We start from the raw sequence: 17085 nt of genomic DNA on the forward strand, positions 1-17085 counted from the left end.
TCAGTGAGGAAGCCCCACAAAAAACAAAACCGTAACGTTCAACAGTAAAAAATATCTGGTCGTGAGCCCCAGAAGGGGCTCGACACCAAGACATACTGACTGACTGAACGTCAGTCGCAATGTGACTTGGACTTGGGGTCGGATACCTCCACCGTGACCTTGCGAGTCGTAGGAGGCGACGAAAAGGGAAGTCTCAAATCTGAGACAGTAAACTATGGTATCGAGTACCAAGGGACTCGGACCCGAGAAATGCCGCGCTGGGAAGGGCCAACAGCATATACAAAAGACAGACCCGTTCTCTTGTCAGAGAGGGCGCCCCACAAAAATAAGACTGTAACTGTCAAATGGTAATAATTAATATCGGGTCAAGACTTAGTGACTGACTGACAGTCAGTTGAAATATGACTTTGACTTTGATTTTGACAAAACAGATTTCAGTTTTTAAGTGACAGGATTCTGAGTTTTCGATAGGAGACAGCCACGGGAAGTTCATAGAAGACCTGTGAAGATTTAAAGTGTGATTTGAAGACTGATTATGTGTTAATACTGGGAGTGCGTAGTCCAGTGAGACTATTATAGTTTCTGTGTTTAGATCCGTTGCCAGGAGACTCGTGACGACTGGGAATCCTAGAGTGCTGTGGTGCTGTGAATTATGAAGTGTGTGTGTATCAGCGATAACGCTGTAATTTAAATGTAATTATATGAGGTTGTAACGAAGGTGCCAATAAAGGCAATCATCCTAACTAGAATCCGTCATTCTTATCGCGCGTCCCACCCTACACGTGACAGTATGTTTATGTCCCTTTGCTGACAATTAATTTCAGGTCAAAGTTAAAATGTCATGAGTCTTCGATTGATTAATCTATTCATTATTCAATGGGCAAGTAACTATTTGTTCAGCGACAAATCGGGCACGATATGCTCCCATATTCTTTTGGCTCCTTAAATTCAGAACGCATAATTTACTTAGAAATGAGCATTATTTATATTTATTTTTAGCGATGAAATGATAGTCTTACTATAATTGTCACGTACTAACTTCCATCAAAATGATCTGGGATGTTGGCCTGTATGAGCGCGGTTAGGTAGACAAGTACGACCAGACAGAGATACTGGGTTTTCGGACTTTGTCCATCGTCCGGATTCTAAATAACTAAGAAAAAACACAACGTTTCGGAAACTGGATCTGTTTCCGTCCTCAGGTGAGGGAAGACACCTACTCTGTTGGGTCCCTTAGAAAGAGCTAGCCTGAATCACAAAGGCAACTGCACAGTGGTGTTGGACGAATTCGAATACAAGGATAAGTTAAACACGTTGCTAGAGCCCGGGATTTATGAAACCTCGCCCAAAGACCCTACAGCTAAGGTTGAGAGGAAAGTACAGAAACTCCTTTCTAAAAAGGCTAGCTCTTTCTAAGGGACCCAACAGAGTGGGTGTCTTCCCTCACCTGAGGACGGAAACAGATCCAGTTTCCCGAAACCTTCTGTTTTTTCTTAGTTATTTAGAATCTGGACGATGGAAAAAGCCCGAAAAGCAAGTATCTCTACTTGCTATACACCATCATCAGTACGTACGACCAGTCCGCTTTGAACACAGAAATTAAAAAGAGCAATAATATATATGGAATTGATTTGAAATACTCCAGACGGTACCCAGTGTACTTATTAGGCTATGACGGTCACCGATTTTTACCTTTCTCGCGATTACAGGAATGGCAGAGAATTAAGAAGTCACTACCCTCCAGTACAACACCCCAGTCCACGGGGGAGGCTTACGTCAGCGGAAGTGCAGTGCCGCCTCAGTTCAGAAAGAAGATTACAGAGTGGCAGCTGTGGCGGACCGGGAGTGGCAAAAGCGACAGCCAGCACAGGGCAGAGGACCAGACAGAAGATTTTGAGAGGGAGCAGCAGGAATGGGAAAGGGTGAAGGCCGCTTCTTCAAGTCCGAGCCCTGAGACGGTGACAAGCGCGCCGGGTCAGGACAGCAGCGAGCGGGCAGGCGGCACCAAGACTCCGAGCCCGGGAATAGTTCGAAGAGATTCCACAGGTGATCATATTTAAATCAGAGTCTGAAGAATGTCATTGTGTCCAATTGTGAGTCTTCTGATAATAGCTTGTCGATGATTTTGTGTCTAGAATTTATTAAATTTCTGCCACTCCTTTAGCCACGTGTTCCGTGACAAATAACTGTGGATTCTGGATTAGACGCAGCCGCTTATTGAATAACTCGTTTACAATCACAATTACAATCACTACAATCACTGCGAAATACCGTCTTGCAGATGATGCCACATGACTAGCCCATCGGCTGTGATCTGACCGTTGATCCGGCCTTCTCTGCTTTGTCTTCAGATTTCCGCTAGGGTCTTCTCTGATCTTAGCTGAACTGGTTTCTCAGATCTGGTCCGTTCGCCACTGATCTGCTCCAAATCAAGTCAAAATCAAAGTCAGAGGCAAAATCATATTGCGACTCACGGTCAGTCAGTCAGTCAGTAAGTCTTGGTGCCGAACCCCATCTGGAGCTCATGATCAGATATTTATTACTGTTTGACTGTTACGGGTTGGTTTCTGTGGGGCGCCATCTCTGACGAGAGGACGGGTCTGTCTTTTGTATACGCTGCTGGCCCTTGCCAGCGCAGTCTTTCTCTGGTGCGAGTCCCTTAGTACTCGCGACCATATTTTACTCTCTCAGAGTATGAGAAACCTTCTCTGCAAATATTCATCTGGCCAGCTGGTCTACACAGAACTAGCTCCACACTGCTGGCATATTTTCAATTGTCTGTTTGAATACCATACATGTTAACACAGCTATAAATATATGCAAGTTTAATACAGAAACGGTTTTATAAAGGGCCATGGATGGACGTTATTCTTTATGTCTCTTTCACAGAATCTAATAAAAATTCAGTGTCGGTGTTAGGAGAAGCTAAATAACCGGCGTGAATGTTAATTTGGGTACCTTGCTACCATAAGGGACATCTGGAATTATAAACTTTTATGTTTGGCCTCTCTCTAGGGATCTGGTAGTTATATACTCGTCTTAAAGAAGCAGAGTCTATCCATGTCATTGAATGCTGGTAGGCTGACTGTTGCTTGATATGTTTCACAGTTTAATACTTAGACAATACACGTTGATTCCTACATTGTGTGTCTTTGTAGATGAGTGAGTATATAGTAAAGTAATTAGTATCATAGACTCACCCATCAATGCACTCACCCACCCACATACCCACACCCTCTTGTCCACCTAGTCAATTTACTTACTTCCTTAATTACCCACTTATCCACCCCACAGCCACTCACCCACCCAGTTGCTTACGAAACGGTACACTTTTTATTTTTTTATTTTTAGTGGGGTGGGACTAAGCCCCCTGTACTGCGGCCACTTCTGGCCTATTGTATCAGCCCCAGATGATTGGTGAGGGTGATTGTGGAGCAATTTGTGGAATGAAGATTGGTAGGGGAAACCGAAGTTCTCGGAGAAAACCTGCCCCAGCGCCACTTTCTCCATCACAAATCCCACTTTCCCAGACCCGGGATCGAACCCGGACCGCCGCGGTTGGTGTACATTTAGTAGCTCCTCTCCCACCGAAACTCTCACCGCCCAGCCACTCATCCATTAGTGCAGTCACTCACCTACTTCCTCATTAATACAATCACTCATTAATTCTTCCAGCCACTTCCACATACGTGCACACACTAATGTTACGGGGCTCTGCTGTCTTAGTAACAGACATCTGAGAAACGTAAATATTCGAATGGTAGGGGGAAAGGAGGAAGCGGGCACTGTATTTTATTAAAGGAAATATCTTGAGGTCGTTCTGGGAAAGAAACGGCCATGACTTATTTTCGGATAACATTTTACATACTAAGAATTTGGCGTGTGGGCCGATATTCCTTTGGCCCGTTGTCTGGTATTGAGTCCCCATCTTGAAGCCACAATAAGAACACTTTGGATTGTCCTCACTATGTGAATCTCGAGAATGCTACACGTATTTCAGGACGTTCACAACGAGACTTGGTTGCATGCCAGCACTCAGCATTGTCTCTACCACACTCGCTATCTTATTAACCCAAGATTTTAGGACTCATTTCCTTTGCATCAGCGGATATATTGGCCCTGTGAGGGGAAGAAGGAATAATTAGTTTGTCTTAGAAATTTACCTAAAATAACGTATCTGATTTGCCAGTCAGTGCGCCGAACTGCGGAAGTACCACACTGTTGAGGCCTCGCCGTAGCTCAAGCGGTTAGTCGCTGGCTTCCCACCGCGGCGTCCCGGGTTCGATCCAGGTGTCTGGTCTAGTGGGATTTGTGGTGGACAAAGTGGCGCTGGGGCGGATTTTCTCCGAGTACTTCGGTTCCCCTGCCAATCTTCATTCCACCAAATTCTCCATCATCATAATCACCCAGGGCAGGTACAATAGGCCAATCAGTGGCCGCCGTGCCGAGTGGACCCAGCTGGACTCCACCCCCCACTAAGCGAATTAAAAAAACCCACACTGTTGGCGGGAAATAATGTCAAGGCAGGGCTCTGCTGGAATCCTGATGTGAACTCAGTACACACTTTTACAGCGAATAAGTGCTCTGATTCCAAGTTTAATTAAATAAAAATGAGATATGGGAGAGTTAAATTAAATGAAGTCCATTGAATTCTTTTTAGTTAATATCTGCTCGATATAAACATTAATTTAACATTAAGTAAGTCCGATCGCGTAAACATGGTTCTGATATTAATGGTAGGTCTCATTAAGATCTACATATTATCGCGAAGCATTTTTCAGTATTATGACATGTGACGAAATTTAAATATATACATATGTTGCTGTAGGCGATGTACTTATTTAAGATATTCCTTATTTATTTAGAGATCTAAGTAATATATACAGTGAACTAATATTCTTTTAATTATTAGTGAGTGAATAATTTACACAGGCTATGCAATGAACGGACATGGCGTCACGAAGTAGGCAGTACCTTGCATTCTTTCTCATTTATGGTTTCTTTAATGACACCGTCAATAGCTTAGACTACAGAGTCGAAACCTGCTGAATACCGAGATGGCAGGGATGTGGAAGGACGCTATTGTAGCTTAATTTCAAACGCTATAACCGTGTTTTTTCTGGAGGGACTGATGGAAACCATGGAGAATATCTATCAGAATAGAAAATGCCCCTGCCGAAATTCGAACCAGTCAACTCCCGAATAAAAGTCAGAAGCTTTACTAATTCACCCAATTTAGTAAGAAGGCATTTGGAAAATATTAGGCCGTGACATAGCTCAGGCGGTTATTCGCCGGCTTTCCACCTCGGCGGCCCGGGTTCGAGCCCAGCTCAGTTCATGTGAGATTTGTGGTGGGAAAAGTAGCAACTATGGTCTACTTGACGATGCTCCCAGCACTTCAGGCTTATAGCTTGTGAAGCTTCGAACTGTAGGACGATCAGGAAATTGGAAATAGTGTGGATGGAGAGACCCGTGGCCTGATTTCAGCTGTTATTTCACCATTTCCTTAGAGGATCTGAAGAAAACGATTAAAATAATTTTTCGGGACAGCCGATTTCTCGGCCTAGAATCCAACCAGGGACCTCCTGAATATATGTCAGAAGAGTTACCGCTTAAGTCATCTTGCTGGGTTCCCTCCTACTATTGCTCTATACAAAAGATTCTTCCATTTTGTAGATGCAGTAAAATAGTTACAATAACCACTGAACGTTCTGTCACATTGATTATTTAATTTTAATAGCCCCATCACTACATGCTCTTAAAGTTATATTGTCTATTCAGTTTCCTTTAACCTTGTCCTTAAATTTTTCGAACATTAAATTTTCAGTTTCCTGTTTATTTTATTTTATAGCAAAAAATTGTTTATGATATGGCGTGTCTGTATTCTCAAGCATCCTCTGAACTAACTGATCACGAATTTACTGAGGCCAATCACCTTCGTGCTCTTCAACTGTTATAAGTTTATTAATAACGCTAACATGGAGACCGTACGAATTTCTGTGGAGAGATTAAGTTTGGCATCGTTATTATAGGAAATTTAAATATTGTGGTCTTATAGATTTTCAAAAGCACGCGGTATATTTTAGAGTAATTTTCTGTAAAACGCGGTAGCATAATTGATTGAGGAACTATGCTACCAGCCTGAAGATCACGGATTCGAGTTCCGATGAGGTGCATTTTTCAATTTACTTCATCCTTCCAGCCGCACTATAGCCCTGGGTTCGACTCAGTTTCTAACAGAAATGAGTACAAGGAATCTTCCTGGGGGGTAAAGGGGACTGGCGCATGAGGCTGACAACCTTACCGCCATCTGCGAGCAGATTGTCTAGAGAAAATATGGGAGCCTCCACGTCCTACAACCCTATGGGCCTTCATGGCGTGTTACAAGGATAGCTTTACCTTTACCTTATATAAAATAGTATACATGATAACCATGCAATTATGCGGTTACTCTTTCGTTTGATAACGATAACAAAATAGTCAATGTATTCAGAAAAATAATATTTTCTGTAGTATTATATTGTAAAAAAATCAGTCGCTATGACAAGGGGGTTTCTAATTCGCTCAACTGTGTAGGTGTTTGCTTAACTTGTCATATAAAATGAAAACAGAACCGGGTTTTCAACCGCTAGTAATATTACGTGTAATGTACAATTATCAGAATTCTTTAGAAGAAAGAAGGCGTAACACTGGCCGTATATCGCCCAGTATTGAAAGATTGGACCTCACATGAAAGAGAACAAGATGGCGGAAATAAATAAAGCACTGTCTCTTTGATATTTATTTGAATTATGGGTATATTTTCTAGGCAATTCCAAAGGATGGAGCAAGAAGCCGATCGGAATCAGCAAGGGTTCTGTGAACGTCGCAGAAGTTCCTGGTTCCGCAAAGGAGAAATACGAAGTAAGTGGGAATATCAGCATGAAGAGTGGAAGCATAGGAAGCAAAGTACATCACAAGGGCAAGAGCCAAAAGGAGAAGGAGCTGCAGTGGCTGGAGAAGGAACTGCACAAGATCGAGAGAGAGAAGCAAAGATTGGAGAGGGAGCGGGAAAAGTACCTGGAGAGAGAGGCAAGGTAAGCAGCTAAAGGAATTTCTTTTTTGCAACTTTCTCTTCTTGTCCTGGTCAACACGTGACAAGGCATTCTTATATTGAGGGTGGATGAATTTGCCTCAAGAAGTGAAAAGTAGATGCAGCGTAAGTGAACAGTCTAGGATGTTTGAGGGAAGCAGCTAGTCGCTCATCTACTAAAGAATTCCCCAACATTTTACGGAAACAGAATGTTCATTACCTTCTTCACAAGAGCCTTCCAGTTGTCCCTAACCTGAACAATATCAATCCAGTCTATACACCAAATCCTATTTTGTAAGACATATTTTAATATTATCTTCCCACATACGTTTAGATCTTCCTAATGGTATCTTTCCTTCTGAATTTCTCGCTAAAATTCTATATGCATTCCCGTTTAACCCATGCATACTACCTGCCCTGCCCATCTCATTCTCCTTGACTTGATTATTCTAATTATATCTGGCGAAGAGTACAACTTACGAAGCTCCTAAGTAAGCAGTCCTGTCCGACCACCTACTGCCTCATATTTCTTAGGTCGAAGTATTAATAATACTGAACTGTATTTCAATATTTTAAACGTTGCACAAATTTAAAAAATATGTATTTAAGGTTTCGTGATATTTTAACTTGTTAAGTTGATGTAAAATTTATCTTGAAGAAAGCGCTTATAACATCAAAATTTCTATTTTTTGCGTAAATAAGCAGATAGAGCGAGAATTACTACAATCTAGGAATTAGATTAGCCGAAATCAGCAAAGTAATGAAATTACTGAATGAAAAATCAGGTCCCTTTCTACTAGCTGTATTATGTAGCATGCTTTTTCCGGATACCAGACAGGAGCTGCAACCAACTACGTAGTAAAGATAAGCAGCGGCACGCATACAGGGAGCCTACACAGAATAACACCTGTACAGTGCTGAAAACAAGAAGTAGCCGCTGCAGCACTATAGACATAGGGCGGGTAACCCTGAGAATTTTAAATTTTAAAATTTTAAAATTTGGAAAAAAAAAAATTAAAGAAATTTTTTAAAATTGGAACTGAAGATAAGTGCCAGTTCAAGAAAGTCAAAATTTACGTGTGTAGGTAACAAAGATAATGTAAGAATCAGATAAATATCAGCGAAGTAGATTCTGTTAGCAACGACGAAGGGAACAATTGGGAAGACCTGTGTTCTTAAATTTTAAATTAAGTGCAGTGTAAGAGCTACGTGAGTGTATACACTTGATGATGGCCATTTGCGGCCGAAACATGTGGTGTAGAAGAAAGCAAGACGAAAGACCTACAATAAATTGTTGCACTTAGGACGGAGTTTATATCATATATCGTATAGAGTGCAACAGGATGCTTAAATATAATATTGACTGCATTTTGTGTTGTCCTGTGTTCAGGTAGAGGCCTTGCGACGAGCTGATCACTCATCCAAAGAGTCCTTTTTTGTTGACACTACAGGCCCGATGGGCCTAGGCCTACTTCCATGAACTTCTCCGTTCTCTTCGGTTTTTCTAGATCTTACACAATCGGTAGGACTCCTTGGGCGGGTGATCAGCTCGTCGCAAGGCCTATACCTGTACACAAACACAGAAAAACGCACACACACAAACTAAACATCCATGCCCTTAGTGGGATTCGAACCCACGATCCCGGTTTCCAAGCGAGCGAAGACAGTACATGCCTTAGACCGCTCGGCTACTGTTACCGGCCCAAGGAGTCCTACCATCTGTAAAATAATCACGAAGCTGAAAAATCAGAGGTCAGGGCCCAAAGGGGCTCTAGAGCCAGTGAAAAAAATTCGTAATTCCCATATTCTACTAATTACTGTTATTTTACTGCAGGCTAGAGAAGATGAGGCGTGCTATGGGGTCAGGACAAAGGGAGCAGGAGGTCCTTATACAAACATCGACTGGGTTCTTCAGATTCCAAGGCATTTCTGAGAAGTTCACGCGACGACTGTACGAATGGGAGAAGGCCAGAGGAATAGGACCGGAGGCTTCCACGTTTGCACTCCTGGATCCTGGTTACCGACCGTCCAGTGACGGGAGTTCCCCCAGTCATGGTAAAGTACTACCAGCGCTCGATTGTAATGTACAGGACATTAGTGAATTTTACTAAACTGAGGGATAGGAACACTATCCTGACGATGGGGGCGATACATTTGTCAAAAACGTCGGTTTATACAATATCTACACGGCCTCACATCCAAGAAGACGCCATTCTTCATAGTCATCGCCGTGAAAACCTAAAATCTTACATAAATCATAAAACAGTACCAAATGGAGTATTTGATAGGAAGAAAGTTGGAATATTAATAATATGCATAAATCAGTCATAGTCGTAGCAAATATTTAGTAGAAATTAAGCCTAAAACATGGCCAGACAGACGTCTTGTAATTATTCTTAATACATTGCGGTTACAGAACTAAGCAAGAACTACTTGTATATGAGGGTTCCGAAGAAGTAGGCTACATCTTGCAGGCTTCAACACTGTTAATATTACTGGTATATTTTTCTAAAGAACACATTGTCAGAAATATCACTTCTTATGTAACAGAAATTTAATAGTTATCGCCAACAACTGAAACCTTTCGAGTGTTATAACAATATTTTATTACGTCCATAAAATCTAACTTGTACGTGTATCGTAATATTAACAAATTTTACACTATACGCAATATCAGCATCTTAAATTGAACGTAGTTATTGTTTCCCCTCACAATTTAGCACCTGATGTTGCTGACAGGCAATTAAAATAAACCTAAATAACGAAAATTTTGTGACATTCGAAATGATGTTGGTACGGCCTTCCACTTACATCGGTCAATTAGCACATATAGTATGAATAGCCGTGATTGAATCTGGAGACGGACAGACACGTACTGTGCGTTATAGAATTCTCAATAAAGAACAAATTGTTTGTTAGGTGATTCAATATCACACATGTAAGAGTCAGACGTTCTAGTGCCTTGTTCTGTCCCCCGAATTAGGAAGATGTAGCCATGTTCAGAGACGTCTGCACCACTAACACACACTGCAGAGACGTTGGTTCGTGAGACAGAGTGAGACTGAGTGCATTCAGTACGTGGGCCACTAGTGGACTCATTGTACCAGACCCGGATAACTGATGAGGACGGGGCAGTCGCTGGAATGAGAAGTGGGTAGGGAAACCGAAATACTACAAGAAAATCCGCCCCAGTTCCACGTTGCCTATCACATACCTTATATAACATGACCTTAGATCGAATCCGAACCATCGCAGTGGGAAGAAGGAGAATTTCTTTTATGGCTAGTGGGGTGGGACTAAGTCCCTTGTACTGCGGCCACTTCTGGCCTATTGTACCAGCCCCAGATGATAGGTGAGGGTGATTGTGGAGCAATTGGTGGAATGAAGATTGGCAGGGGAAACCGAAGTACTCGGAGAAAACCCGCCCCAGTGCCACTTTGTCCACGACAAATCCCACTTGACCAGACCCGGGATCGAACCCGGGCAGCCGCGGTGGGAAGCCAGCGACTTACCGCTTGAGCTATGGGGACTTATTCCTTGAGCTACAGTGGTTTTATTTGTGCCAGGTGAAAACTTAAACACTTTATTCCTAACTTATACGAGTATGTATCCTTAAAGAAAGACGTGGTGTAGAAGCACTGCGCTGTGACCTGTGGATATACAGCTCCAGGCATTCTTAGTCCTGATTTTGAATGGCGGAAAAAATCGGTGTTATGCCCCGTGGGTTCCCTGTATTGTACATATGCCTTCGATTTTGCTAAACTTCATATTTTGTTCGCTAGTTGAAATGTGCAAAGAGAAAGGGAGACTGACAAATTTGCATAGAATATTCGTGTTGCAGGTGGTTCGGATAATGTGGAGGGCGGCCTCCTGCCACGCTCCAAGTCTGCAAGCAGCGTTACAAACCTCGGAACTGTAGCAACGAACGTTGGAACGTCGAGTCTGTCCCTTAATGACGTCGAGGTGTTGGAACAAACTGAAGCGTCAAACCTAGAAGGTACGTCAAGATTATGGAAGAGAAATGATCTGCCCACAAGTTTCAAATAAACTGCCAGGAAATTGAACTCAGTGCTTATAAATGACGACCTAGTTCATGTAAGTCATTATTAAGCTTCTGTAATAGTACTGAGTAATTTGAGAGTCCATTTCTCCTGGAATATGTAAAATGATCTGATCTCTATTTTTTTATCCTGTCACTCTGAAAGAGGGCCGAATCCTGGTCATAATATTATCTGGAAAATGCAACTTGTTTGATTATTTCAACATATCTTTTGGTCTAGGGTCTAGGCGAGTAGGCAGGGACGATAATGAGAAGCGGTAAGAAAGGTGGACCTATGTCCTGAGCCCTGAGATAAGGGAGAGTGGTGATACAACAGTGCTCCGAATAGACTAACTTTCGAAATGTTTCAATAAAGCGTGAAGTCGCGTTATTATACAATTGCGAGGATTTTCGTCGACACAATATATAATAATAAATAATTATATATTTGTTTAGTACATCTTTTGAATTAGAGATCATCCTCAGGCATCTAGTACACCCATTATTTGCTTGTTGCTGTAGCTGTACATTGGCCAGTGTTTACAAGATTGTTCTTGTAAATGTTTTTACGTAGATTAAATTATGATCTTGTGGCCAAATGGAATACAACATAGGTGTAGGACGTGTAGTATCAGTGTAACTTGGAAAAGATAAGTGAAAAGGATTAAAAAGTATAGGTATTGGGTAGCAATAGCAAATGGAAAAGAACGGCTGTAATTGATGTAATAGGTTTCTATGTGTATCGCTAGGTAGGAGCACAGTCCAGCTTCATGACAGTCTAGGTAGCAGACGCGCATGCTCATATTAAGATGTTGGTTTTAGTAGTCAAAATGGCAATCGTGCTTCAGGAGCAGAGCAGCGTTCTGTTGTGCTTTTCAGTGGTCAAAAGGACTCAATGTAATGGATATTCATACTACTCTTTACCTGAGTGCAGAATTTACTCCATCTTGAAGTCCTCGTGAGTTACCAACTGCCTGTTCTAAAATAATTGTTTCATATAACAACATTTATATCTATGTTATGTTGGTGTAACGTAATATTATTTTTTACTGTAATCTGTTAGCGTTTGTATTTTAGTGAAGTAACCAACTACTGCCGCACGCGGTAACGTAGTTGTTTGAGGCACTATGCTACAAGCCTGAAGGTCGTGGGTTCAAGTGCCAATGAGGTCACTGGATTTTTTCAATTGACCTAATCCTTCCAGTTGCACTATGGTCATGGGGTCAACTCCGCCTCTAACAGAAATGAGTCCCAGGAATATTCTTGGGGTAAAGGGTGGCCGGCGCGTAGAGCTGACAAACTTGCCGCCATCTATGAGAAGATCGTCTAGAAAATATGGGAACCTCAACATCTCACAACCCTATGGGCCTCCACGGCCTATTACAGGGATACTTGTACTTTACTTTACTTCACTTAACCAACTACTGCCACGGATCAATGTTCCTTGCGAAGTTTACACAAGAGCTCTATTTTCTATCTGTTTCTTTGCTGATATCTTGCTCGGCTTATTCTTCGACCCTGAAGATGCTGGCGACATTTTCCCCCAGAACATGGGTTAACTTTCAACGTATTATACAGTTTTTTGTCCCAGAAGACAGAACTCTTCATAACCACCGCTGTGAGAACCTCAGATCCTACACAGCGCTATATCCCAGAAGACAGAATTCTTCATAACCACCGCTGTGAGAACCTCAGATCCTACACAGCGCTATATCCCAGAAGACAGAGCTCTTCATAGCCACCGCTGTGAGAAGCTCGGATCCTACACAGCGCTATATCCCAGAAGACAGAGCTCTTCATAGCCACCGCTGTGAGAACCCCAGATTCAACAATATACAAATGAGAGCCAATATAAATGAAACTTTCATAGACGGCGAAACTATAAACCACAGATTTGTTGTAGTTGCTTTCTCCGACTGAGTGGTCGGAGTTCGAGTCCCGGTAGGGTCAAGAATTTTCTCTTCTCCACTTCGTCCAGATCGGCCCTTTGGTCCACACAACCTCCTATCCAGTAGGTACCGGGGCCTGTTTCTCTGGGGGTAAAGCAGTCGGGGCGTGAAGTTGACCACTCACCCCCACATAGCGCCGAGGTCAAGAAAATGTAAATATATACATCCACTCCCTTGTATACCTTCACGGTGTAGTGCTCAACTGATTAAGCATAGGGACAACTTGACCTTTTATGTGACATAAAATTAATTTTTTGTAAGTTCTAATGGCTGTATCGTTTTCTTTCAGATTCGCGCGCGGCTTCTGAACCACGTCTGAGGACTACCGATGGTCCAGAAGACGACGAACCGGCGGCCGTCATCGTCGATGTGGAAGATGTCATTGAGGAAACAGCAGCTCCTCTACCGGTTACTCCAGTGGTCCTGAGTCAAACACCAGTTTATTGTTATGCTCCCGAAGAAGTGACAAGACTCATAGATTCTAGCGGAAGGTCTGTAAATCCCAAGGAAGGATTAATATGACTGAGAAAATAATATGAAAAGCTGAAAGTCTATTAAAAGTCTCGAAAGTATCGAAAAATCTAAGCCGATTTAGTGTTTCATTTGCAAGTTCTGATCATGACTACAACGACAGTAACCCATACTAACGATAGCCGCTGATATACGTATGAACAAGAGTGCTTCATTTTGAGATACAGGTACTCAGAATTTTCACCTGAGTTCTATGTGCTTTTATATATTTCAATTGACATCATTCTCAGTTATAAATGTGGACATACGAATCAATATGGCATTCGCTTAACAACGCTAAGTAGAAGAAAGCACTCTTCTGGGATTTGGCACCGTGTGTATGTGGTGTTAACCGACGTTTCGGAGGAACGTAAGTCTGCTTTTACCGGTTCTCACGGTCTCTTTGCTTGCAGATTCTTATATATTTTTTCTTCTACCCTGAAGATGGAGGCGATACGTTCCTCCGAAACGTCGGTTAACACCACATATACACGGTGCCAAATCCCAGAAGACTGCTTTCTTCATAGTCACCGCCGTGAAAGCCTCAAATCTTACAACGCTAAGTAGGCTTACAGAATTCAAATCACAAATTAAATGTAAGATTTGAGGTTTTCACGGTGCTGACTATGAAGAATGCCGTCTTCTGGGATGTAGTGCAGTGTAGATCTTGTATGAAGCGACGTTTCGGAGGAACGTAAGTCTGCTTTTACCGGTTCTCACGGTCTCTTTGCTTGCAGATTCTTATATATTTTTTCTTCTACCCTGAAGATGGAGGCGATACGTTCCTCCGAAACGTCGCTTCATACAAGATCTACACTGCACTACATCCCAGAAGACGGCATTCTTCACAAAATACGTCTTTAACGGAAACCGACATCTTAATCTCTTCACTACGTGTATATTGGTGTGAGGGAAAGAACTAACACGGCAGGTATGTGGTACAGAAAGCACCCTAATGTTCATGGAACCCTATTTATAAATCTCTACGCTATACCCTAGTAGTAGGGGTTAGCGTCAGTCGTCTACTTCCTCGACCTACGTACACTGCACATTTCACCAACAGAAAGCTGGGGGCGCAGAGAGATGAAGTCTGTAGACGCAACGAATGTCCCTGCACAAGCGTCAGCTGTTTTGAGTTTTTTGGGGGGGGGGAGAGGTAGGCAAACGGGAGGTAATTACTCTGTAGAAGTTTGCAGAAAATATACGTTCATGCTTTCCTTGGTACGTTTTTGACAGCTATTAGTTTTCCCTATTTAGTCAACTTGCTTTCGAGAAACGATCCCCTGGCATCCATTTTACAGGAAGCTGAGTGGTTTTTACAGTCTGTTTGAATAAGATCGAAGTAATTTTCTTGCTCCTTTTGGGTATCAAACCTCGGTTGTTTATTCTATAGCCCGTTACTTTATTAACGGAAATATTCCAGTTTCTTAAACATTCTGCATTACAAAACAATGAAAACTGAGGTTCGAAGAGAATTCTATCTTTATTTTGCCCATCTTTTATTTTGCTGTGAGGTGTTATCACAGTTACGGACAATTGGAAAAGGTCAAATTAAAATATTTAGTTCAAGATAGGTGAAGTAAAGAAGGATTTTAGATATTGTGTAATGTGAACGTTAATAATTTTATATCAAAATCTTTTACTGATGAGTTGAACATACGTATATCTAGGATTGGAAACCAATAAATAGGATTAGAATTTTGGTTAGAATTCTTATGGAAAACGGCCAGAAATAATGTGAGAGAATATTGTAATGTTAAATTTGGGTATGGAGAACTCAGTTTTAAGGAATATGTGTAAGGGTGAGTTTTCTTGATAGGGGTGGTAAGTTCGGCTGCAACAGAGGGTGAAGTGCTGCATTTATGTTCCAGCGACAGCGAACGTGACTCTGCCAATATGGTGCAAAGGAATGACTCCGTCCGCACGGAATCCAGTTACAAGCTACTGGAGGAGAATATAAACCTCCTAAACAAGCTGAAACTGAAGGAGGACATTTGCAGGTTGGTGTTTTCTTGATCGTAACAATACGTGACGACATCCCTCGCTATGTATAAGTTACCATTTATGCTTCGTGTGACGGGTTTTCTCGGTTGACGACGCAGCTCTTCCTATAAAATGTGTGTGTGTGTGTGAGTACATGATTACTCAATCAGGCAAATTATGTTGTGATAGTACCTGAGAGCAACAAAGATCACTTCTTTCATAATCCATCTACTCTCAAAGTTCATAACAATTCTGCCCCTTGTACTTGCAAAAGTAAAATTAAATAAGCCATTGAGCAAACAAGACAGACTTTACAGGGCTGTCCTCTGTTACGAACCTTCGGATTCAAACACTCCTTATTCCTTTAGGAAGGGCTCACCTTCCGCAGCGTTGAGGTGTTAAGTGCTGATGGTTTCAAACAAAGAAGAAAGGCAGTACTTCGCACTTGGCCTCTTCTCTTCTCTTTAAGAAAAATTCTCATCGAACTAATAACTCATTTATTTGCAGGAAATCATTAGCACAAGGAAATTATACATGAATTATGCGGCACCGAAGGCACTGTCCGAGATTCTGCAGTCCAGATTTATCTATCTACTGACACCAGTTTGTCACGTGTAGGCGGTGTGCGTGAATTATAGACGGGTTTTGGATTTATTTGGTATTTTGGTATTTATTGACCCTTATACACTCATCTCGTAACTAGAATTAATTACAATCCTATCGCTATTTCTACACTTTACAGTTCACTGTTACACACAGTAGTGTCTTTAGTTTTCACTAGTCATATCCTGGCAACGGATTCCTAACAGTCTCACTGTAACTGCAGCACACTATGAAGTCGTCTTTGCACAGCGTAATTCCTTCATTGATATTTCTTCTCAATTATTCTGCCAACTGCCGACTTCGGTGACTCTCTGAATCCCTCTGCTCCCAAGCTCATATCCTGGCAGGCTTGCGCCTCGAAACTTAACTGACATAAACGACTTTTGTAGTCCTTTTTATAAACCTCGGCACGGACCGCTCAGAGAACACATATATCCTACTGTTCCATACATTTTTATACGCGGAAACGCGTTTACTCAATTGTTCCATAACAACGGCTGTACGCGCCACATCTCGCATCACCTCCTCTATTGTTCCGTGCAGGCGTTACCTTACAACGGCTGTTTCTCTGCCTTCACAGTTCTTGCTTTGAGCAAATATGCCACATTAATATGAGGCCTTGTATTTACATATATACCTAGAGAGCAGGCGTGCTTCATTCCTGAAAGGGACGGGCCTTTTCAATGCTTCGGGTTGGATGTTACTCCAGAAGAAAGCAAGTTAGCTATTTTTTCCTTAAGACAAGGGCGGGCAATACAAGCATGATTAGAAATAAAGGAAGATAAAAGTGGGGAGGAAAGAAAGCCAACGCTTGTACTTTTGCTAATATTAGATAGACATCTGAACACCCTGATTTTCTACACTTGTATTCCATCAGAAACCGAGGAAGGTGGTATACGTGTATGTTATGACTTCTGCCTTGAATATAC

At 42.0% G+C, this 17085-nt stretch overlaps 1 protein-coding gene and 1 long non-coding RNA gene across 4 annotated transcripts in view; one reads left to right on the plus strand and one right to left on the minus strand.

Moving 5' to 3' along the window:
- LOC111864052 overlaps window positions 1-17085 on the plus strand; it is a 102168-nt gene that overhangs the window by 58319 nt on the left and 26764 nt on the right. For all 3 annotated transcript variants that reach the window (XM_023851008.2, XM_023851006.2, XM_023851007.2), the window contains exons 7-12: window positions 1710-2046; window positions 6809-7076; window positions 8907-9127; window positions 10914-11069; window positions 13350-13551; window positions 15442-15570. In XM_023851008.2, the coding sequence (XP_023706776.1) occupies window positions 1710-2046; window positions 6809-7076; window positions 8907-9127; window positions 10914-11069; window positions 13350-13551; window positions 15442-15570 (1313 nt within the window). The remainder of the gene's footprint in view (window positions 1-1709; window positions 2047-6808; window positions 7077-8906; window positions 9128-10913; window positions 11070-13349; window positions 13552-15441; window positions 15571-17085) is intronic.
- The window catches only part of LOC111864053, a 206899-nt gene that overhangs the window by 24784 nt on the left and 165030 nt on the right, over window positions 1-17085 (minus strand). The window lies entirely within an intron of this gene.

The sequence above is a fragment of the Cryptotermes secundus genome, unplaced genomic scaffold, assembly GCF_002891405.2.
Source record: "Cryptotermes secundus unplaced genomic scaffold, Csec_1.0 scaffold655, whole genome shotgun sequence".
Lineage (NCBI taxonomy): Eukaryota > Metazoa > Arthropoda > Insecta > Blattodea > Kalotermitidae > Cryptotermes > Cryptotermes secundus.